The sequence below is a fragment of the Crocodylus siamensis genome, chromosome 9 (assembly GCF_052110815.1).
Source record: "Crocodylus siamensis isolate JL-2025a chromosome 9, ASM5211081v1, whole genome shotgun sequence".
NCBI lineage: Eukaryota > Metazoa > Chordata > Crocodylia > Crocodylidae > Crocodylus > Crocodylus siamensis.
Genome location: NC_143403.1, coordinates 37,609,971 through 37,635,073, shown reverse-complemented (window position 1 = coordinate 37,635,073; position 25,103 = coordinate 37,609,971). Strand labels below are relative to the sequence as shown.

At 46.7% G+C, this 25,103-nt stretch overlaps 1 protein-coding gene across 8 annotated transcripts in view; it reads left to right on the top strand.

The window, feature by feature from the left end:
• Positions 1 to 25,103, top strand: part of CNGB1 (cyclic nucleotide gated channel subunit beta 1) — a 152,408-nt gene that overhangs the window by 91,715 nt on the left and 35,590 nt on the right. For all 8 annotated transcript variants that reach the window (XM_090062699.1, XM_090062698.1, XM_090062703.1 and 5 more), the window contains one exon: positions 462 to 615. In XM_090062699.1, the coding sequence (XP_089918825.1) occupies positions 462 to 615 (154 nt within the window). The remainder of the gene's footprint in view (positions 1 to 461; positions 616 to 25,103) is intronic.

Here is a 25,103-nt window from a genome sequence, read left to right as displayed (position 1 = left end):
CATGCAAAAATATAAACAAGGGTTCATTGTGGTCTCTTGTGTGACAGATAAATAAACAAAATAAGTTAAACACACAAGGAGATGTTGGTTTTTATGATACAGATCTCCACTGAAGATAATATTGAGAGATGTTAACTCAGTTTCTTGTGCTTCATAGGCCAGATTCTCAGGTGGGAGGACACTGAACTCAATGGACACATGCTGATTTACACCTACCGAATAACTAGCTTAATACATCTTTCTTTCTAAACCATCCTTAGAGCAGCCCAGACCTCATCTATGAATTTTATGGAGTTTTTCCAAACTGAATGTTCTTTTAATATAAATAAGTAGAGGCACAAATGAAGGCTGGAAGTTGATGGCTGTGGGTTGACTAATATTGATGCTGAGCCAAAAAACATGTTGCAAATGTTTTCTTTTTCCTTTTCTGATTCATTTTATATGTTTCTTTTTTTTCCAAGGGCCAGCATCAATTACCTACCCCACTGTCAGCATCAAGGATGCGGACGCCCAAGGTGAGGCTCCAGCAGAAGAGACAAGTCACCCTCCTCTGCAGCTACCCTCTGATAATGTATCCCAAATGCTCACTGTACCTGGCCGGCCAGGATCTAGTAGGTAAGAATCTGGAAAATACCATTAAATATATTGTGTTCTGCTATATTTCAGCTCAATGGGGCATCCCAAACTGATGAGGTGGCCATTTAACAGCAGTTACTTTGGGTTGTTTTTAAACCATTATTCTCAACTCTGTCCAGAATGAAGTCAGGTGTTTGTCTTTCATTTGGAGCACTACAGGTGTCTATAGATACCCACAAGCTAAGGATGATGCAGCATAAACTCCTCTTTTCCAAGTGTCTTTTGACATCTCTTCATTTGCAAACTTCATATTCATATTAAAGAATTTGTGTGAGAAGAGCAAAGATAAGTAATGTGACAAAAAGTGTTCTCATTCAGTATCAGACAAAAGGTTGTATGAGACAGTTTATATATAAAACCTGTGTTCTGTGATGCAGATTTGTGGAACTACCAGTACATGTAAAGAATGGAGGAGGGTAGGCTTCTATGCAGCCAAAGGTAAAGTCTTCTTGATCATTTGAGGATTGCAAATTGAATTCTACATTTCAAGCACTCACATCACTGAAATGTACCTGTAACTTTAACTTTTTCATAACAAAGATTGTTACATTTGGCTCAGATTTAAAAATAAGGGTCCCAAAATCTTCTGGAGAGGAGCTCTGTTCCTCCGTACTCTAATAGGTTCAGTAGGTGGGCAACCAAACCATAAAACCTCAAGAGATCTTAGTTGGTTGCCAAATCTCCTTCAGCCACATTCACCATCTCCCATTTGGTTCAGTCCTCAAGAACAGGACTTCTCCCATATGGAGGCTAGGAGATGAACCCAGGTGTGGGTCTTCTGATCAGCTACCTAGTGTTTGAAGGACTGGGGGTGTCCTCCAAAGGATCACAAGAATGGGAGAAAAAGTTGATGATAGGGAGGCAGGAGGTCAGTGGCTGTGACCCCCAAGCCCAGTGGTGCATCCTGAGTTGCAGGGGCACTTGTCTTCCCAGTGGCCAGTCAGTGACCGGGGGGAGGGGGTCCCCCTGTGCTGATTGTGCCGACTGTGGGGGGCGGTCCCCCCATGGGTCACATGTGCTGATCTGGAAGTGCCAGTGGCGCGCCTGGAAAAGCCAGGGACACGCCTGGAAGGGCCAGCAGCACTTCTCCTAGCACCCCCACACCCCGGCCGACTCCCTCAGGGGAGCACCAGCGCTCCTGCCTCCCCCCACCATCACTCAAGTGGGGAATGCTGCCTGTCGGGAGGGGCACCAGCGACCTCAGGGGATGCATGTGCACCCTCTACATGTTGCCACTAGGAACAGGTCAGAGAACAAGGAGCCCCTCCCCACCTGTCACTTCTGCTGCTCCCTTGGCCTCAGGCTGGGAGTCCTGGGGAGTGAAGGGCACTTCCTTGTTCCCATTCCTGCTCTTCAGGACCATGGGTAAGCAATTAAAATATGTAAATAAGTTTGCTTTATTATTTTTTAAGAGGGAGATTCCCTCTGTGAAGCTTCCTACTCCCTGGATGATTTCAAAGGCACTGGGTGTCCAAAAAGGCATGAACTGTGGTTTGAAGTTGGCTACAATTGCAGCTAAACCAAACTGAGCACCATTTTAACTGCATTTGTTACTGAAATCCACTGCTGACATGGGATACTCTTAAGCCTTGCTGACAGTGGGTGGCAGCAACAGAGCCTAACTCAGCTGGACCTCTAACCTGCAACCCCCATACAGAGGTGTTACAAAACCTGGACTGTAGTCCGGGTGTCTGTATTTCATATTCAAGTAATTGCCTTTCTCCCAGTAGGTCAGAGCCTTCAAGTTCTTGAACTGACCATAAAGCTAATCAGGTTGGGCTTGTTTTGCATCATCAACCCTTTAGAAATCATGAGGCATAAGTGCTTTCAAAACCAGAATTTAGTTTTTGATGCTATTCCCTGAGATTTATTTCCTATCGTAAAAAACATAAAGTTTAAGTCTATGCCCTTCTCCTTGCATAGAAAGTAAAGCTGCATAACTCCTACACTTACTGAAGGCAGAATAGGCATCTAAGTGGTTTGCCTGCTTCTTGTGTGTTACAGTCCCTCTGCAGTACGATGCATTCAAATGGCATCTTGTTATTATCAGAGAACCAAAATTTGGCCCAGATACTCAGTTACCCTTCCCTTCTCCCCTCCCCACCAGATCAGGGGCTCTGATTTTTTGGGGGGCTACTGTAGATGGAAGAACTAGACAAAAATTTCAGAACAGATGATGAAGCTCCACAAAATGCTCAGGGGTTAAATCCTTAGAAGTAGTTTGCACCCATCTATTCTTGTAGCAATAGGTTTTAGTTATTTAGGTTAATACTTTTATGTACACACCCATCTTCAGAAGTAATGTTGTTTAGCATATGTATGCTCATTCCTTCTTTTAAAATTCTCTCTTTATGGTTTTTTCAGTTCTAGTGAGGCACCTCATGATGAAGGTGACACCTACTAGATAGGGTAGGAACAGGGGTAGGAGAGCCTATGTTGGATTAGAACTGCTATGATTGCTGTCTAAGGCATGACCATTCCTAATCCAGAGTGTAAGAAAAATAACTTTTACTCCACAATGTTCTTACAGTTAGGACTGTTTCAGTCTTTTTGCACTATTTCTTTAACCATTTGTCAATGGAAAAGATAGTATATTTTCAGTCATAGATGGGAACATACTTAAGCTGTGTCTTGCTCAAGTGAAGTTTCCAGGTAAACCACCTTAAAATGAGTCCTAGAAATCCCTCAATATTACCAGTGGTCCTAAGATATTTTGAAAATGCAGTAAATTATTACTTATGATATCTTTATTAGACACTATAGAAACACTTTTAAGGAACAAATATTTGTCAACCCCATTTAATAGTGAACTTAACTAAGGGTTTTTTATGTTCAGTTATTTGCAGGTCATGATCTGCAACAAAACCATTAGAGAAATGAAAACCACATCTCAGTTGTGTGTCAATGTTTTTGAGATTGTTCAAGATTTCTGAGTCTCTCTAATTAGTTAGTGGGGAGTCCAAAGCTAGGTATCAACAGATGCACTGTTTTTCAGCAGTTGTACATGTAAGTCAGGTATTATCTGATCACAAGAAAGATTCATGTTAGCATCAAGGGTTTGATGTTTCTTGAAAAATTTTGGGTTCTGGGGTAGTTATTTTCAGATATTCTGAGATTTTTCTTTCTTCTTCACATGCAGTCTTAAATCAAATAAGTTAGCTTGCTTAGTAGCCAATGGGCACTTTGTAAGTATTTGGTTGGTTTCTTTGAAATCATGTGGTGTAAATTCCTTACTGCCAATAATCTCTTTGTCCATGCTCATCTTCCATTTGTCTCATTTTGATGTTCCTTTGTGATGCAATGACTGAAAGGGGTTGGGATTAGGGCTGTGCAAAGCTTTGGTCCCTGATTCGATTTGGCAGAGATTCGGCTTGATTCAGTGGCCAAATCTCCAAATCCGAATTGGATCAGAGGACCCTTTAATCTCTCCAATTCTAATTGGAACCCTCCAAATTGATTTGGAGAGATTCGGAGATTTGGACATAGAAACAGCTTTAAATGTTTTTTCTACATACTTCTAGGTACCAGGTGGCTCATGAATGCTGTGATGTTGGGGCATGTGGAGTGTCCCACAGAAGTGCGGGATGCTCCCCAGCACACTCAGCAGCAGACCTGGAAGTGGACTAGAAGCACTTCTGGGTCCGCCAGGGAGTGTGCTGAGGGGCCCCCCTGTTACCCCCTTTGGCTCAGGGACTGGTGCCTCCTGGGTCTGAGGGGGGTACCTGGGGCCCCCCTGTGGCTGATCACTGAGCTGGGAGGGCACTGGGGGGCTCCCCAAGCACACTCCCTGGTGGACCCAGAAGTGGACTGGAAATGCTTCTGGTCCACTTCTGGGTTTGCCGCCAAGCACATAGAGGGCCGGCCCCCTGTGCTCCTGTGGGACCAGCTGTGCTGGTACCTCGAGGTATGTAGAAAAAAAATTTAAAGCTATATCTGTGGCCGAATTGCTGATTCTCTGAAACAGCATCGAATCTTCAGATTCGATCAAATCGAATCAGGGACAGTGATCCAAATCAATTAATCGAATCACTGTCCCTGATTCGGGCCGAATCCGAATCGAACAGGGACTGCTTTGTACACTCCTAGTTGGGATGACATCATTTTGATGGAACAGCAAAAATGTCACAGTGGATGATTGACATTTTGTTTAATGGGTGTCTTGGAAACTGAATCTGCACAAAATTTTTGCACCTGAAATCAGACTTTTTGTCTAGCTGAGTTGCTATAGTTGGCAGCTGCTGCTGCTATTATATGTTCAAATAAATTGTTTGTTGAGCAATCTTTGATGAAAATCAGTGCACAGTGGCTATTAATTCCATAAAAGTAGACCGGGGTGAGAAACAAATACCAACAAATGGACACAAAACCATGAATTTTTCCGAATTTCTCCTCCTTGGTTATTCCCCAGCTGTAAGATCTTCCAAGATGTATGGCTTCCATTTCCAAATTTAAATGTTTTTTTTGTTGTTGCTTGCTTTCCTTTGAAACAAAAACCCAATTTATTCTACCTTCTGGAAATAAATTATTCTTATTACCAAGCAAATCCCAAATATTGTTTGACTGAAATTCAGATGTTATATTAGTACTTTGGTTTTCTATCATACCTTCCAACAGAGGATTTCAAACTACTTTAAAGATACTAATGCATTAAATGTCATAACAACCCCATGTGGTAGAGTAGAATTCTTATCTGCATTACATGAGTGCAAGCAGAGGCACAGCAAAATTAAATTGCTTAGTGAAAGTCACAAAGGAAAGCTGCGTCAACACTGTGAATAAAACTTAGATTATAAATTGTTCCCATAGAATAACAATGAGAATAGTATAAATATTTACAGATATATAGCAACACCTAGATCACCTCCATATTGCCACACTGGCAGGCATTATATCTGTTTACATATTTGAGAGAGGAAAGATGGATTTGTGTTGTCAGGCACTGGATGGGAACTCAGGAAATGCAATTTGCCACAAACAACCTGTGTGACCTTGAGCAAGTTACTTAATCTGTCTTTATTTCAGTTTCCAACCTGTAAATTAGGGATTGTCTACTTATTTGTAAGATCCTCAGAGCAGGGACTGTCTCTAACTCTGTATTTACACAGTGCCTACCACCATGGAGGTCTCCAATCTCATTGAAAGCTTTAGTTGTAATGCAAATAATAATATATTTGGAAGTTGTCTATCGTAAGCATCCAAGCATGGTACATCAAACCTCATACAGTACTGATGTCAAAATAATAAGGCATCCAGTCCAAACATGCAGCCCATACAAGCTAAAGGCTCTGCCAGAAGGGCAAGCCTGATAGTGTAATAGCCTCAGTAGTTGAAATAGGTTATTGTTGGCCTCCCATACTGACACAATAACAGCATCTTATTTCTACCTTTTAAAGAGTTCTGACTCTACTGAAATGCATGCTTTTATCTTGTCACTGGACCATTTGCAATGATTTTTGGTTGGTCTCCCAGCTTTGTCATTCACTCTTTCAGAACACAATAACATGCTTGACTTCCCTTCACACCTTCTCCCCACATATTTCTTGTGCTATGTCTTTATTTAGGCAATTATGCCAGCTACCTGTGAGCCTGACGATACAATTTACATTTTTATCATTTGTATGCAAATTCCTTCATACTTCATTTCCTCCACATTTGTATAAGTTTGGTTTGTGCGTATCTTCTTACTTGTGCTACATACTCCCTCTTTTAAAATGTTCTTTTTCTGTAGTTATTTTAGGCTCATGGCTGTATGCTCTGCTGAGTTTGGTTTTCATTCTGTACAGCTTTCTCAAAGGTCAATAAGTGATCATATACTACAGCTATTTAGATTATTCATCTAGGTACTAATAAGCACGTTTATTGTGATAGTGGAAAAGTTTACAGAATTCTGTATGTGCACAAGAGACTGGAGTTATTTCCTTAGTTTTCACTCCTGATGATTTACTTGCCAGTGGCCACATCTACATGAGACACTGACTGCACAGTCATTACTGCACAGTCATTTCATACTTGTATAAATGTTGCTAAATGGCTTTTACGTGACACTGACTGTGGAGTAGCTCATTACTACTGCACACTAGTATCATGTCATGCTTCCTGCCATGTAATGCTACTGCGCAGTAGTAACGAGCTACTGAGCAGCCAGCATTTTGTGGAGATGCAGTCTGTAATTCCTTTTCATCTTAAACTTTTCCTTCACACAAGCACACTTCATCTATTAGATAATTATGGCTTTAAAACAAGATGGGGTCTGATCCAAAGCAATGAAGCAAATAGAAAGACTTGTACTGATTTTAATGGGCTTAAAACCTTGATCCTTTAGAGCCCAAGCTTTACCTGTGCTATGGATTCACAATTCCTGTTGACTTCCACTGAAGAGGCAACTGTAATGTATCTAACAGTAGAAATATCCCAGAGTAGAGGGGATATAACACAATGACTCATTTATTTCACAAGTGAATAAGAAATTGAGACCACTAACTTCTGCAACCCAAGCACCCGCATAGCTTCATTGGGGCACTTGTACACACGGTGGGAGTTTAGTCTTCTGTGTCCACTAAACTGAAATGGTGGGTTTTTAATAGAAACCCACCATTTCAATTTAGGGGTTTTATTTTTCCATTATGTTATGGTGAGGGAGCCAAGCTCTTTTCCTTTTTTTGGCAGAGCCTGCCTGTGACTAGGGGGTGAGCTGCTGGCAGGCCAAGTGGTCCCTGAGCTGCAGGGGGCTCTGGTCCTTCCCTCTGTGGCAGTGGCACCCCCCAGGGAAGAGTTGGATCAGGCCGGGTGCTGTCTCTGAACTAGGGCAGTACCCGGCCCACTAGCAGCCCCCCCGGGGGCTCCCAGGGGGTGCTGCTGCTGCAGAGCAAAGATCTGCAGACCCCTGCAACTCAGAGGCCAATATCAGCGAGGGGACTTATCATTTTTTTCTGTGCAGCCTGCCCACCTCTCCCACGGCCAGGGGATGAGCTGACTAATAGCTGCAACGCATCATTGCAAACTAAACTACATTGGGATATAGTTTAGTTTACAATGATGCAAACTTGCCTAAAACCCCCAAAACTGGCACATATCTAATGTGTGATGCCATTAAGCCACACCAAAATGACTTTTTTGCTATGTGTATTGTCACATGTACAATTGCCCATGGAGTTTAGAAGTAATATACCCATTTCCCACAATATCAGTTGACCTTTACATTCCTGTCTTGGGAATCTGCCTTCCCTCCAGCTGTACCATCTGCCAGGAAAGAAGGTGAGCTGCATATTATCAGTCATTTCTTCGAGTCACCAGGCTCAGCCTTTCAGAGGACAGCTGTCTTTTCCTCATCTTTCCAAGGGCATCTTTTGTCCATTTGAAAATAAGTTTTGATAAATTTTTCCCCAAGCTTCACCTTCCACAGAAAGACAGAGTGTACATTTGGGTGGATGTGAAGGAAAGGGTGAGGAGCAAAAATCTTTTAGGAAGTGAGATAAGGTGTTTGTATCCCTCCATCAAGGCATTCATTAATGACTAACTGCTACTTTTAAATGTCATTTGATAGATTCCAGAGACTGCAGTGTTAAAACCACTGTTTTATAGTACTGATGCTTTTGGAAATATGTGGGCTTGAATAAATAGCACATGCTCTTAGCAAAAAAATATAAGGGTCTCCCTAAGTTCAGCCACAGAACCCTTTTTCAGAGCTGTCACCTTTTTCTCCTTCCTATCTAGCACCTTCCCCTTTACATTTTTCCTTAACTTGATGTCCTGAGATCTGTTCTGACAAGCCCTTTTCTGTTTCTATTTATATAACAAACACCTTGGTGGACGCCAGCTGCAAATGTGAGGCACAGATATTTTCACCAAATCCTTAGGCTCATCCTTTAAAGTAAAGCAGCTGTTAATGTCCAAGAATCAAGAGCACATCTAGCACCTGAAGGTGTCAAGCTGCTTGTGAATTAACAAACAATAGTGAAGCACATGAAAGAACCTGGGCTAGATAGGGATCCAGTGGGAGGAAAGAGACTGTTGTCTCAATAAAGGAATAAAGGGAAGGGAAAGGAAAGCTGGAAAGCAATTTGCTTAAGATTTTACATATGCAGGGTCATTGAGAAGGAAAGTAGGATGTACTGGGGCAGTCCAATTAGAATTAAAGTGCTTGTGAGGAATATTTTTATCAGGGATGGATAGACCTGGTATGACTTCTGTGAACCTCTGACTGTTTCTTGTGTTTGTAAAACTAATTCAAGTTTCATACCCTTTCCCCCACAATTTATATTTGTGGGCCCTGAACCTCAGCTGTGCCAGACTTCTGCTGACATTATGAGAAATCAAGTGAAGTATCAAGGGAAAAATAGTTACCTATTATTAAAGTAACATTATTTGTTAATCTGCTTTTGTTTCAGTTGTATTTATAAACTGAAGTAACCAAGGATTGGTAGAAAGACCATTTTTTCAGTCCACTGACATCTCTAATGGAGAAGCCAGCCCATCCATTTGTTTAGTTTTAAGATCCAGTAAAACTAGATATATCTAATTCTTGCCAAGTTCAGCTTTCTGAACTTTGACTGTAGGATTAACACCTTATAGTTATCCTGTTTCTCTCTTTTTGTGGTTTTGCAAGGAAATTATGCGAACTGCTTGGTTTTGCTGAATTCCTGAAATTCCAAACTAGATAATATGAGGTTAGTTGTTAGTAATCAGAACTCCAGCATTCCATGTCTTGCACACTGAGACTTGATGTGAGTGTGTTTTGTTTTTGTATGGAAATCCTGCCTGTGTGTGTTTTAATTGAAATCCTTATGAATCTAGGGTATCAGAATCTAGGGTGACAGAAACTGATTTATTTGTCAAAATCAAATTAGCGCCCTCTGGATCTTTATTCTGGACAGTTGCAGAGCCACTTTTGTGATTCATGGTCTCATCAGGTAGTCAGCTGATTTAGTACTCAAGGACAATGTTTAGCAGATATTATAGAGCTCTTCCTGTGTTCCAAGTAGTCATCATCTGTCATTTCATCTGTTCTGTTTCACACCACTCACCAGTCATTGCTACTTCCATGTCATGTCTCAGGTACCTCTCATCTGTAATGGAGTTCATTCTTTGCCTCAGATGCTGACAAGCTGTTACAAAACTTAGTATGTCCTATGTAATTCTTAGTAGTATTAAAGTTCATTTTGTGCATTTTATAGTCTCCTGTATCTCATATTGGTTATATTTTTCCTAACTTTTCTAATTGAAAATACAGATTAATAATACTGTGCCACTTAGTGATAGAATATAATTTGCATACCTTAAGTAGAAGTCTTTTAAGAAAGTACAAATACCCATTTCAAAGAAATTAGACACACACTTTTAAACGGTTCTAAAATGATTGCTTGTGCAGTCTTTTCATGCATTAAAAACAACCACCTTGCTATTTTGCAAGAGGAAAACGCTTATATGAATGGATGAACTGTACTTGTAAGGAAGATAACCTCCCCTGCAGTCAGAGATTCATAGATGTTTGGGTCAGGAGGGACCACACTTGGTCATCGAGTCCAACCCCCTGCCCTGGGCAGGAAAGAGCACTGGGGTCAGATGACCCCACCTAGGTGCTTGTCCAGTCTCCTCTTGAAAACACCAAGGGTAGGGGAGAGCACCACTTTTCTTGAAGGCCCATTCCAGATTCTGGTAATCCTTTCTATTAAGAAGTTCTTTCTAATGTCCAACCTAAATCTGCTGCCTGTCGCTTTGTAAGCCATTGTTCTTAGTTATTCCAGGAGGTGCCCTAGTAAATATAGCATCTCTTATTCCCTGCTGCCCTCCCCTGATGAATTCATAGGCAGCCACAAGATCACCTCTCAGCCTTCCCTTCTGAAGGCTGAAGAGATCTAGGTCCCTCAGTCTCTCCTTGTAAGTCCTTGTCTGCAGGCTTCTGACCATACGAGTGGCCCTCCTCTGAACCCTCTCAAGATTCTCTGCATCCCTCTTGAAGTGCAGCACCCAAAACTGGATGTAGTACTCCAACTGCAGCCTGACCAGGGCTGCATAGAGGGGAAACATCTCCTGGACCTGTTTGTCATGCATTTGCTAATGCATGATAAAGTGCAGTTAGCCGTGTTGATCACTTTGTCACATTGACGACTCATGTTCATCTTGGAGTCAACTATGACTCCAAGTTCCCTTTCCACTGCTGTGCTGCTGAGAAGGTCATCCCCCAGCCTGTAAGTGTGTTGGTGGTTCTTTCTGCCCAGGTGCAGCACTTTTCACTTGTCTTTGTTGAACTGCATCCTATTTCCTTCTGCCCATTTTTCCAACCTGCCCAGATCCACCTGGATCCATTCCCTACTCTCTGCTGTGTTAACTTTGCCCCATAATTTGGTATCATCTGCAAACTTGGACAGGGTGTTCTCTATGCCCTCGTCCAAGTCATTGATGAAGACATTGAATAGCACCGGACCAAGGACCAAGCCTTGCGGGACTCCACTGCTCACATCTTTCCAGGCTGATATCCACCTGTCCACCACCATTCTCTGGGTGTGACCCCTAAGTCATTTTGCCACCCACCTGACTGTGTAATCATCTGCATCACAGCCTGTCAGTTTATTTATGAGAACAGAATGCAATACTGTATCGAAGGCCTTCTTAAAGTCTAGGTAGATGACATCTATATCAACTTCTGTATCTAAGCATTTTGTGACCTGGTCATAAAAAGAATCATGGTTAGTCAGGCAGGATCTACCTGCAATGAATATGTGCCGATTTCCTTTCAGCATTATTTCTCCTCCTGGGCTCCCACAAATGTGATCCTTAATAATTTTTTCCAGAGTTTTCCCAAGGATAGAGGTGAAACTAACTGGCCTATAGTTTCATGGTTCATCCCTCCTCCCCTTCTTGAAAATAGGGACCACATTGGCCCTTTTTTCAGTCCTCTGGGACCACCCTGGTCACCATGAGTGTTTGAACAGCTGTGCCAGTGGCTTTGTTATGGCTGGCCAATTTCTTCAGCACTCTTGAATGAAATTCATCCAGGCCTGCTGATCTGAACACATCCAGCCCCTCCAAGTGCCCCTTCATTAAGTCTGAGCTAACTGTTGGTGCGCTGGTGTCCCTCCTGTGTCTATCTATGATCCAGTTGGGAGATTTGTCTTGGTCTATGTCTAGGAATACAGATGCAAAGAACTCATTGAAGATCTTGGCTTTGTCCCCCTCTTTGTCACCAATTGCCCTAGTTTGTCCTGTAGGGGTCCTATGCTATCCTGCATCTTCCTTTTGCTCCCTATATACCTGAAGGACTTTTTGTTGTCTTTAAATTTTGGTGTCCTTAATTTTTGTTGCCAGCCTAAATTCTAATCCTGATTTGTCCTTCCCAACTAAATACCTGCAAGTGTGAGCCAAGGAGGTATACTCCTCCTTGGTAGCTACCCCCTGTTTCCACAGCCTGTATACACCTCTTTCTTTGCCTTTCAGCTTTCCTGGACTTCATAGAATCATAGACTCATAGAAGTTGGGTCGGAAGGGACCTTGTAGATCTTCAAGTCCGACCCCCCCGCCTGGGCGGGAGAAAAACTGGACTCAAATTCAAGCCTCTTCTTGAAGACCCCCAGGGTAGGAGCCAGCACCACTTCCCTTGGAAGTTGGTTCCAGATCCTAGCCACCCAAACTGTGAAGTAGTTCTTGCAGATGTCTAATCTAAACCTACTCTCCAGTAATTTGTGTCCATTATTCCTTGTTATGCCAGGGGGTGCTAGGGGAAACAGTGTCTCTCCCAAACCCTTCTGGTCCCCCCTAGTGAGTTTATAGACAGTCACCAGGTCCCCCCTCAGCCTTCTCTTGTGAAGGCTGAACAGGTTTGGGTCCCGCAGTCTTTCATTGTAGGGTCTGCCCTGTTGTCCCTGGATCATGTGGGTGGCCCTCCTCTGGACCCTTTCAATGTTGTCCACATCCCTCCTGAAGTGGGGACGCAGTGCTCCAGCTGCGGTCTGACCAGCGTCACATGGAGGGGGAGGATCACCTCCTTGGCTCTACTTGAGATGCACCTGTGGATGCACGACAAGTTCCGGTTAGCCCTGCCAACCGTGACCTCGCATTGTCAGCGCATGTTCATCTTGGAGTCAATAATGACTCCAAGATCCCTTTCTGCCTCCATGCTTTCAACAAGGGAGTTTCCCATTCTATAAGTGGGCTGCTGGTTTCTACTGCCTAAGTGCAGCACCCTGCACTTGTCAGTATTGAAACGCATCCTGTTTATGTTAGTCCACTCCTGTAACCTATCCAGATCTTACTGCAATCTTTCCCTCCCTACTTGTTCAGCCAAGAGGGCTTCTTGGCCTCTCTGCCCCCTTTTATGTGCAATGGGATTGTCTCCTTCTGCACCTGTAGGATCGCTCCCTTAAGGAACAACCACCCTTCTTGGACCCCTATTTCACTGATACTCTTAAGCTTTAATGCTTCACTAAGTAATTTTCTAAGCACACTGAAGTTAGCCTTTCTGAAGTCTAGCACTTCAGCCCTGCTGGTTAGTTTACCCATCCTTTGCCAGATAGTGAATTCAGTCAATCGATGGTCATTGTACCCTAGGTTACTTTGTACTTGCAGATTCCCCACAAAGTCATCCCCTGTAGGTAACACCAAGTCTAGCAAGGCGTTTTCCCTAGTGGGATCGTATACCTTCTGTGTTAAGTGGAGGTCCTGTATGCAGGTTAAGAACCTACGTGAGTGATTAGATTTGGCTGACTGCTCCTCCCAGCAGGTCAGGGTAGTTTAGGTCACCCATGACAACCATATTGCTCAATCGTACAGCTCTGAGAGCTGTCTGGAGAATTCTAGGTCTAGCTTATCCTTCTGGTGTGGCAGTTTATAGTAGACCCCAACTATCCAAGTCCCTTTCCCTCTGACCCCCTTGTATCCTGATCCACAGTACCTTGGTTTGGCCCTCCTCTTATCTCATCTTGAGGATGTATATTGTTCCTTAACATAGACCCCCCCTCACTCTTTCCCCCCCCAACTCTACCCCGTCTGTACAACCTGTTATCCGCAATGCCTACTGTCCAATTGTGAGTAGGGTCCCACCAGGTTTCATCTAGTCCAACCAGATTGAAATTGTAGCTTGCAAGCAGGAGTGCAAGTTCCTCCTGCTTGTTCCCTATGCTCCTAGCAATAGTGTAGAGACATTTAATCCCCTTGATGGGTGCTCTTGGTACCCCCCTATCCTGTTGTCTGTTGGGCCCCTTAGTGCTTACCTGGGCTAATCCAGTGCATTGCTTGCGGCTTGCTGATCCTAGGTTCTCCTTATCCTTATCTTCTGCTTCCCCATCCCCCAATGAACCTAGTTTAAAGCTCTTTGGAGGAGATCAGCTAACTTGTAAGAGAGCAGACTCTTACCTTAAGAAGAGAGATGAAGACCATCTCATCCCAGAATGCCTCTCTCATGGAAGGGCGGATTGTGGTTGTAGAAACCAAAACCTGTATGATGGCAGCAACTCCAGAGCCGCAGGTTGACTTCCCTGATGCAGGTATCCTGATGCTGACAGCGACCGCTGATCGGACGGATGGACGAGAAGACCACCTGTGCCACTGACTTCCTAAGACTGGCCCCCATAGCCCTGTAGTCACTCATGACACAGTCTGGACTACTTCTGGCTTCATCATTCATGCCCACATGGACAAGGACCATGGGATAGTAATCAGAGGGTCAGATGAGGTCGGGAATCCTCACCGTGACATCCCAGATCCTGGCTCCAGGTAGGCAGCATACCTCCCATGTCATTGTCAGGGATCGTCATCCCCAGTGGACCTAACAGACGCCACCTGCCAGTTGCCTAGGGTGTCATCAGCTATAATTGGGGTCTCACACGCGTATGTTTTTCCTGCCACGACTTGATCTTAATGGAGTTGGTTCAGATGCCTTCGTGTGTAGTCCAATTATGAGTCTCCCTGGCATCTTGTGAGGTCGGCTCTGCCACCCCTACACCCTCGCCCATTCCACTGGGTGGTGACCAACCGGTTGGTCTGGCCACGTATCCTCAGTTCCTCCCAGATAATTGACAAAAGAAAGGTCAATTAAAACAAACACGACAACCAAGAAGGTTCCCCTGATCTGTGTAGCTGCTCTGTCTGTATGCAGCCTTCCAACTCAAGCTTGACCTTCGAGGGGTCAAGCACCCCTTTGTTGGCTCTCAGAGAGTCCCCTTGTAGGACTTGACGAGATTCCTTTTTAATGACTTAAGTTCACTACTGAACTGTGCCCCTATTACAGGGACTACGGTACCCAAAGTCAATAGCGCCCTCTATTAGGGTTATTACGGTACCCTTCACCCGCCGGGCTCAGCCAGCTCCCGGCTGGTAAATAAAAACGCCCGGCAGGGGCCAGTAAACTGGGTTCCAAAACCCTGCTGGGGTTTTGCTCTCTGCCAGAGGCTCCTACCGGCGTTCAGCGTCGCCTTCAGCATTCCCTTCAGTGTGCACCTGCGCCTGCTCCTCTTTCCGGTCCTGCGTTGCTGCTGCTTTCCGGTCCCGGCCTCTTCTTTATGCCGGCGGAGAAGATATCGGCCCCTCCCTTCCCAACACACCTGGGTAAGGGGAATTTCTGCCGGGCTCCTTGGGCCTGTGGGCCTGGAGCCACTGACCCCCTGCTTAGCCCGGGAGCCTTGGAGCCTGCTGACTCCTTCTCTCTCTCACAGGCATGGGATCCAGTTGACAGATAGGCCCCTCCATGCCTCTCAGGAGGGAGTCGCCCACCACAGTGATCCGGGGTCTCTTCCTCTGGCTGCTTGCTTGTTGCTCAGCCTGCCTGGTGTTTGTTGCAGACGTGTTACCTGGCAGGGGAAGCAGCGTGACCACGTAGGCGAGCTCCCCCCGGCCGGGGGGTACCATGAGCTGTGAGGTGGTGTGACTGCTGACTTGCTGGAGCGATGGAGGTAGTGGAGCAGGATGAAGAGGCTCGGTTGCTGGAGGAGGCAGCGTGGAAGCAAGCCTTGATTCTTGAAGAGTATGGATCGGCAAGTGTTTCGTCTAAGATGCTGTTGGCTTCGACAATGAAGAGCGTTTCTGGTGAGCGTCCTGGCGGCATGGCATCGGAGGTGGTTGGGGACTGGTCCATGGTGGGCCAAAGAGGCAAGGTGATGTCTTCAGAGAGGAAGAGTGGTAATGTTGCTGGGCAAGAAGGTTCTAGAGAGGGGGCAGTCCCGCTGCCGGAAGGGAGGTGGAGCTCTGCAGAGAGCAGTAAATCTGCCCGGAAGGGCCCGGAACCTTCCTATTGTTTGTGGGAAGAAGGAGATCCCCGAAGAACGCTGAAGCTGCGGGTGAAGGCCACTTTGACCCCAGAAGGGGTCAAAGGAGAAACAACTATGCTGAGAGCAGACTTTATGACAAGGGTGCTTTTTGAAGAGTTGCATGTGAACCCTAAAGATTTAAGTTGCATGGTGGCTTTTGATAATTTCCGCCACTGGAATATCACCTTTTGGAGGCGAGAGGCGTACGCGGCCTTCTGGGCCCGGTACGCGGAAGTAGCAGACAAGGAGGACTTACGGGGTCTGCATTTTGAAGCAGGCCAGAAGGCACGGGAGAGAGTTTTATATTTTAAAATGTATACAGATGACCTAGAGTATGCAGATGTCAGAAGGTGGCTGGAGGGGCGGGTCGAAAAGATCCTCGATATTCAACGGGTCCTGGATCAGTGGCAAATCTGGACCATGGAGAGCCAGAGTCATCCTGGACGAAGACCCCAGTCATCCCGGCGGGGTGAGACACCTGCCCTCTGTTGTGTCCGTAGGGCCCTACCGTGGATACGTGACTTATCATGGCCAGCCGAAACTGTGTAGCAGGTGCGGCTTGGCGGGGCACCTGGCCGCCTTCTGTAGCCTGACAGTTTGCTACAGGTGTGGCGGCAGGAGGCACCGGGCACAAGCCTGTAAAGAGGAACTGAAATGTACTGTTTGTGGAGGTGAGGGGCACTTGCAGCGCCAGTGCCCCCTGTCCTACGCGAACAAAGCCCGAGAGTCACACGCAGCAAAGGAGAGGGATAAAGAAAAGCCAGAGGAGGTGGAGTCCACCAACCTGCATGTAGACACCTTCCTAGTGGAGGAAACACCGGAAGCGGAGCAGAGACACGATGTGATCGAGGTGGCTGACCAGCTTTTGGAGTCGGGAGGAGAGGAACACTTGGAGGAGGAGCAGAGCGAGGCAGCGGGAGAAGGGGCACACGAATCGGATTCGGCAACCATGGACTTGGACCTGTCTGGGGAGAAGGGGAAAGAACCCTCCCCTGTAAAAAGAAAGAAGAAGCGGAGGGTTAAACCTATGAAAAAGAGAATAGAGGAGGAAAGGGGAACGGTCCAGGGGACAGAAGGGACTGCACAGGAAGGAGACAAGGGGCAGAGTGGGAAACTGCTGGTGAAGGGACGAGAGGTTGAGGAGTCTGGGAGGGCGGACGTTTGTGGCAACCTCAGCCCGACTGCTATCGAACATCTGGCTAGGGCCACGGGGATGCGGAAAGTGGGGGAAGACAGCTCAGATCCCAGTAGCGGATCGGATGTTTAACGAGGTAGGCTTTTGTCTGAAAAATAGCCATGATGGCGTTGACTATAGCATCCTTAAATGTAAGAAGTGTATATGGGAGGCAGAGATGGGAGTCAATGTATACCACCTTACAAGGTCTGGACGCGCAGGTGTTGGGCCTACAGGAGTGCGGGATCCCCTGGGGGAGAAATTATGGCTATCTGGAGAAGCGCTGGGAGGTGGGACCGTCGTGGTGGGGGGGCTCAAATGAGAATCGAGCGGCAGGAGTAGGGTTCTTGATGAGGGAGCGGGGTTTGAAAATCAAAGGGCAGCAGGTCCTGGAAGAAGGGCGACTGCAAAAGGCAGTGGTTGAGGTGGAGGGCGTGGAGGTAACGTTGTACAACGTCTACGCCCCGGCCGAGAGAACGGAGAGGGTGCGTTTCTTCTGCAAAATGGGGATGTGTATGGGGGGTGGAGGGCCGCGGATCGTGATGGGGGATTTCAGTTGTATACTTGAAGAGGGTGGGCGGGTAGGGGTTGGGGAGGGAGTCGGGATGGATAGTACAGGGAAGTGGTTGCGGGGGTGGATTCAAGATGAGGGGCTCCAGGATATTTGGGCAGGGACAGGAGTCTTTACAAGAGTGGATCCCGGTGGGCGGGGCCAATCGAGAATCGATTTTGTGCTGGTGTCGGAGGGACTGGCAATCCATGGCAAGTGACTGATAGATGTCAGCTTCTCGGACCACCGCGTGCTGTGGGTGGAAGTGGGCATCGGGCAGGGGCTGAAACAGGGCAGAGGGGTCTGGAAATTAAATGTGGCCTTACTGGACGACCCACAGGAATGCATGGCCTTTCAAAGGGCGTATCGCCAGTGGCAATCCTTACAGCCCCTTTTTCCAACACGGTGGGACTGGTGGGCAGAAATCAAGCAACGTGTGCGGGAGTGGTTCACTGCGGTGGGGAGGAAGCGGGCGTGGCAGAGGAAGAAGGAGTTAGTGCGTTTACAAGGGGAAGTTCAAAGGTTGTGGGAAAAGCGGAAGAAGGGGGCAGCGGTACAGGGAGAATGGGAAAGGGCGAGGGAGGGAGTGAAAAATTGGTTCCGGACCAGGATGCAGGAGTGGATGTTCCTGGCCAAGGCGGAGTGGGTGGAGGAGGGAGAGGAATGGGGCAGGTTTTTCGCCTTGCGGGTGAGAAGGAAGAAGCGGGTGATGGGGGTGGTCCGCACGGCCGACAGAGGGAGGGTGGAGGATGTGGATGGGGTATTGCGGGAGGTGACTAGATTCTACGGGGATTTGTTTCGTAGAAAAGCGGGGAGGCGAGAAGACCTGGAGGGGCTGGTGGGGAGTTTGGAAGCCAAAGTGGGGGAAGAAGGGAGACAGGGGCTGATAAAGGAATTGACGGAAACCGAGATGCTGGGGGTCTTGAGGACAATGCCTTTAAAGAAGACCCCGGGAGGCGACGGGATCCCGGTGGAATTTTATGGGAAGTTTTGGGATTTAGTGAAGGGGGACCTGCTGGCCCTGTTTAAGGAAATTATGGATCGGGGTCGGGTAGGGAAGGGCTTTGCCCATGGAGTCTTGGTCTTGATCTATAAGAAAGGGGGACGGGAAGACATTAAGAACTGGAGGGCGATCACCCTGCTGAATTCGGATTAAAAATTATTTTCCAAGATCCTAGCGACAAGGATGGGGGAGGTGTTACCGCAGGTGCTGGGCGGGGAACGAATGTGCGTGGTGGCGGGGCGGCGGACGACACACACACACTGGCTGCTACGGGATATGCTGTCGTACATTACCGACCGGAAGTGGAATACGATAGTGGCGAGTCTGGACCTGCAAAAGGCGTACGACAGCATCAGGCACGAGTTTCTGTTTGGGGTTCTGGCAGGGATGGGGATGCCAGGGGAATTTGTGGGGTGGCTGCAGGCGCTCTATGGGAGGGCAATGAGCAGGGTGCTGGTGAGGGGCTTCCTGGGAGAAGCCTTTGCGGTGGATTCGGGGGTGAGGCAAGGGTGCCCGCTGTCACCGGGGCTCTTTGTTTGCGCCATTGAGCCGCTGGCACAACGAATTAGAAGTGATAGGGAGATTAGCGGTGTTCGAGTGCCGAGGGGCGGGGAATTAAAAGTCCTCCTGTACATGGACGACGTGACATGCGTGGTGCGGGACAAGGTGTCCTTAGAAAGAGTGGTGAAGCACGCCAAGGAGTTTGGGGAGGTATCTGGAGCGAGAGTGAACACAGACAAGAGCGTAGTCCTGGCGGTTGGGAACTGGGGGGATTTGGGGAAATTTGGATTGAGGGTGGAAAGGGAGGAACTGAAAATCCTGGGCGTGTGGATGGATACCCATGGGAAAGGGAAGCGGGCTTGGGAAGTGTTAGAAGGGAGAGTCAACCAGACGGTGGGGTTGTGGAGCACCCGGCATTTATCCTCAAGGGGAAAGGTGCAAGTGATCAAACAGTGCCTGTTGCCAAAGATCTTGTACACAACGATGGCGTACCCCCCGTCCTGGCTACAGGCCCGGCGGGTCCAGCGGGCATTATGCCTCTTCTTTTGGGGGGGGAAGACAGAGAAGGTGGCCAGGACAGAGTTATATAAGGAAGAGGGCTTGGGGGGATGGGCTCTCCCTAATATAGAGGTTTTTGTTTATGTGCACTTTCTGAAGATGGTCGTGAGGGAAGCGAGGGGCGCAGCGGGACCGGTTTCTAACCTTTGCGTTTTCTGGGGGGGAAGGCTCCTACAGAGGCTGGGACTGTTTGGGAGCGGGTGGCGGGGGGCGTGGGCTTGGCGGATGTCACTCCCTTATGCACGCCTTGGATCCTTTGTTGCCAGGGAAGGCTTGGCAGGGTTAGGGATGGAAGGACTGGCAGATGCCAGGAAAGTCAATAAGTTCCTCAGGGGGAAGCAGAGAATGGCTGATGTCGGGGAGTTGAGCATGGACAAAGTCAGCAGGGTGTGGAGAGGGCTGGTGGGGAAGGAATGGAATGGGGAGCACGAGGAGCTGGCATGGAGGGCCGTGAGAAACGCACTGCCAGTGCGACAAGTACTATATCGATGGGGACTCTCACGGTCCCCCAAGTGCCCAAGAGAACTTTGTGACGAACCCGAGTCCGTGGTGCACGTTTTGTGGGGTTGTTTTTATGCACAGAAGGTGTGGGGGAGGGCAGGGGTTTTTTTGAAGGAGACAGGGAGGGCAACGGGGATCACAAGTGAAAACGTGCTCTATGGTTTGACAGAGGGGACGGATGGGTCATGGGGTGTGAGGGTGCTTGTCACATGTATTAAAGTAGCAATTTGGAAAGTGCGTTCCCTGCTAGCACTAAAGGGCTTGTGCTTTTCAACGGTAGAATGTCTGCAATTAGCTATGCGCGAGTTGTATTTCTATAGCGGAAGAGGAAAGCAGAGAACGCAAGGAGGGGATACAACGCCCTGGGAAGGGCTGGACTTCAGAGGGTTGTTTCAGCCCCGCGTAGGCATAGGATAGTTTAAGGGACAGCATATTTGCCAGCAAGGGGGCGGGGGGGGCTTTCAGCAGGTCGAATGTGACATTGAATATGTGAATATTATGTAATAAGGTGGGATTCTGGTTCCACAATGTGTTTAATAGTGCCTGTTTTTGTTTTTCCCCTCTGATAAAATGGATAAGGGGCTCCAAGAGTGGGTGAGGGAACTTGGAATTATATAAGAAACAAGTTAAATGATTTCTAAATGGGTTTTCAGCAAGTCACAAGTGATATTATTTCTCCTGTGAATGTTAGGAAATTTTGTGAAAGTGAGTTTGTATTAACTTTGTGAAACCTCAGGTGGGTTTCGTTTATTTGTTGTTTTTCTTAATGTGTTTCATAGTGTCAGTTTTTCTAATAAAATGTTTTTAATAAAAAAAAAAAAAAAAAAAAGTTTTCCCCTGAGGCTTCCTCTGCTGCACCATCCTCCAGTGCTGCCAGGGCTTTGTATCTGTTCCCCAGTTGCATTGGGGAGGCAGTCACAGCTGCATGCTGTCTAGCTCTGGAGGTGACCGTCCTCCATTCAGCTGACCTGGGACTCTCCAGTGATGCGTCTGTGCTAGGTGTCTGGTCCTGCAGAAAATGAAAGTATCCATCAATCTCATCCTCTGCAGCCCTGATCCCCCGCTGCCTGCTCACCTCTGCCTGGACTTCCCTCACCTGCCCCGCCAGGTAAGGGAACCCCCAGCCCCTACACTACCCCCAGGCCTCAGAGGTCCCGCCAGGCAATCCCTGCAGACAGGGGGCCAGGGCAGTACCGGCCCATCCAAGGGGCCTGTCTGGGTGGAGGCCTCACAGGAGCTCTGGGCCGGAAGCAGCAGCAGGGCAGGGTCCCTGGTTGCACTCTCTGTCACCACCCCCATAGAAGCCCCAGTCATCATCCACTTAACCTAAAGTCTCTGTTGGAAGCTCCCATATACTTTTACATTGTGTGTGCTCCTACCCATGAACTAGCCTGCAAACTGCTCTCCTGTTGGCAGGCCCTGGTCACAGGCTCCCTGGTTTCCCAGAGGAGTCTCCTTCTATACCCTTCTGGGCCTGGGCTGACTCAGGCCCAGGCAGCAATCACACAGCAGTCAACAATCAACACTCACTTAGCAGTCACCACTCACTCCCAGCTTCTTGGAACAACCCCCCAAACAAACAAACAGTCACTAAACCAAAGGTACAGGCAGCTGGATCAAAGGTACAGGCACCTTTCTTGGGCAGGACCTTGCTTCTTTCCTTCTCCTTCCTTCCTTTTTTTGCCTCCAGCAACTGCCTGCAAACGGCTCCCCTGTTGGCAGTCTCTGTTTATTGGCTCCCTGGTCACAGGCTCAAGAAGACTGTGTTCCAGAAGACTGCTGCTACATGCAGTCTACCCCCTACTGGCCCCCTTATTTCTGTGATGTGTCCACTAGGCCTGTGCAAATAGGGAACTATTGGATTCAGATTCAGTCGATTAGGATGCCAGAAATTCAATTTGGAGATCTGAATCATTTTTCTAGTTTGATTCGGCTGAATCGCTTCAGAAGATTCAGAGCCAATTGAGAGATTTGGCCATAGAGTATAATGGGGAATCAATGAAATATCTATAATTTGTTGTCTTTTGGCTGATTTGGATGAAACTTGCAGGGATGGTAGCCTCTGCTGAGAGCATGATGTGTGCCACAGTTCAAGGTGACAGGTGCAGGGGTTTCAGGGAAACTGCACTTCAAAGTCCTGAAAGCAAACTCATGCCACGGTGTGTGTTAAGCCACTGGTGGGGGCAGGGGGCGAAAACTGCAGGGATGGTAGCCCCTGCTGAGGCTGTGAATCATGCTAGGTTTCAAGGAGATAGGTGCAGGCATTTGGGGGAAATTGCACCTCAAGCTGGACAAGCAAAACTTGTGACATGGGTGACACTGTGTGTGTTAAGGCGCAGCAGGGTGGAAGCTGCAGGCCTGCTAGCCCCTGCTGAAGTCACGAAGCCTGCCAGCTGTCAAGCAGATGGGTGCAGGTGAGTTCTGGGGCCCTGCACCTCTAGCTGCTGACAGGCAAAACTCGTGACACGGGTGTTTGTGCAACTGACTGTCTCTGTCTTGGGCCAGAAACAGCTCCCAGCTTTGTATTGATTCTTTCCTCTCCTTAGTCTGAGGTTCTGTAGGTGTTAATCCTTGCTCATTAACTCATTATCTAGTAGCTAGCTATTGTGTATTGAGCTGGTCCCTGAGTGAATCCTGATTGATTGGTAACACAGTAGCATAGCAGCCAGGCCTGCCATAGTTTCCATCCCTCACTCCCCTCCCCTGGACAGAAGCAGTTGCACAAGCACCCATGACATGAGTTTTACCTGTCAGCAGCTAGAGTTGCAGGGTACCAGAACCCAGAACCCCTGCACCTATGTCTTTGACAGCTGGAAGGCTTTTTGGCCTCAGCAGGGGCTAGCAGGCCTGCTGCTTTCACTCTGCTGCACCTGTGGAAGAAATCAAACTTTGTGCTGTGGTTGAATCAGAACTGACAGAGCCAACTTTTCTTTATTTCGGGCCATACTGTGATCACAGGGAGAATTCCACACAGCAAGGGGAATCACTCACTTGTCTGTTTCAAAGGAATCCTCCTGCTCCCTAAGTTTCTAAGCATTTTTATACTTAAGACAGATAAAGAGAAAAAAACAAATAAACTTGAAGAAACTAAAACAAACTTACTTAATTGGACACCTGTGCACAGAGTAATAATGCAGGATTTTTTTATCTCAAAACATATAACTGAAATAAGCAGTATCAGCACTTCTGGTCTCTGACTGTTTTTCTAGTCAGAGAGGCCAAAAGCCTGACTAAATTCACTTTAACATTCCCTAAGTTTTTTTTTCAACAAGTTAGATATTTATAGCCATTAACCTTTCAACTTCTAGTTTTTCTTTTTCTTTACTTTCTGCTATTTCAGCATACATATTATATACTTCATTTCTGGTTGATGGGCTATTCCTCATTTGCTTAACAGCACAGTTTAAGCAACATAGCATTTTCATAAACACTAGGCATACTCCAGTGAAAACAACAAACAATATTAACAAACTATGAATGACAGTAGAGCCTAAGGAACTGAAAATAGAGCTAAACCAAGAACTCAAATTCTAACTATCTGACTCATGCAATTTAGCTGCTTCTTTTCGAATAAGTTTACTTAAATCTTGGATTTCTTCTGAATTATTGGGAACATTCTTTACCTATTAAAGCACAGACTCCTCCTTTGCTGGCTAGTATATAATCTAACGCAAGTCGGTTTTGCAATATCATTTGCTTTATTTCTTTCATTTCTGTATTTATTTTATTAAAACTATCAGCAGTAGCATTAGCAATCTTTTCTAGAGATGCTGCAGCTTTCTTTATCTCGGACATAGCTAAGCTTGCGCCATAGCTGAGGAATATTATACCCTAAAACCTTTGATTTTTTTGTAATTTTGCAAACATTGTGAATTCTTCCTTTAGGTAAGTGAGATTTAATAGTAAAGGCAGGATATGCTGCGGAGACATAGCATGTTCCTCTCCAACCAGAGGGAAGATTTTTACAGGCCTTATCTCCACACACAAAATAGTGACCAGCTAATGCAGTGAATCCACCTGTATTACAGCGTGGGGACATCATCCATTGTGAATAATAGCCTGAAAATTGACCTGCAGGGGAGTAATTAGATATCCAGAAACTATTAGAAAACTAAGCACCATTTATCTTAAATTCTACCTCGCACTTACTGACTCCTGCTGCAACACGAGATCTACTATAAGTCCAACAGAACTTTCAAGGAGTGGCATATACCAATCGTACATAGTCAGACTGGTTGCAACTTACATTCTGACAAGTTTCATTTCCATGAAAATCTGAATAGTAAGGGGCTAACATCTAAGTTGCATTTAAGGGTACTGGTATCATGGGTATTCCTCCGGTAGAATAGATAGGGACATGACTACATATCCAACAACGAGGGACATTTAAATCTATCCCAGTTTGATTAACTAAAGACAAGAACATATTTTTGTGAAATGATCTTCTTTGTCGGTGCGGAAGTGTAGTTTGGTTTACAGAGTTTCTTATAACTGACGAATCAAGTTCATATAAGATGGCCCAAAAGGAAATACTGAGAACTACCCAAATCATGACTAACCAACTCCACCTCGAGAAGCAGGAACTAGGTAGAGGTCTTTTTCCTGTCCCGAAGGGCATAGTGGTGTAGTTGGGGCACATCCTCTTCTCTCTGTAGTCGCAAATCCTCTTCGCCAGTAGGTGCTTGGCTCACTACTGGTCTTGAGCTCTCCTGCTGGCAGGCGCTAGGATCACTACCAGTCTGTGGAGGCTGATTACAAGATTGATATGGAGGAGACTCTGGGTCTAATGGGGCTGATGTTTTCTTACTGTGTGAAGTATGGATCCATGTCTGAGTCCTTGACACTTTATTGCAGTGTTGGTGGTCAGGAGTACCTGAAATGGGCCTTTCCAGCAAGGTTCCAGCAATGACTTTTGTTGATGGACTTTTACATGGACCGAATCTC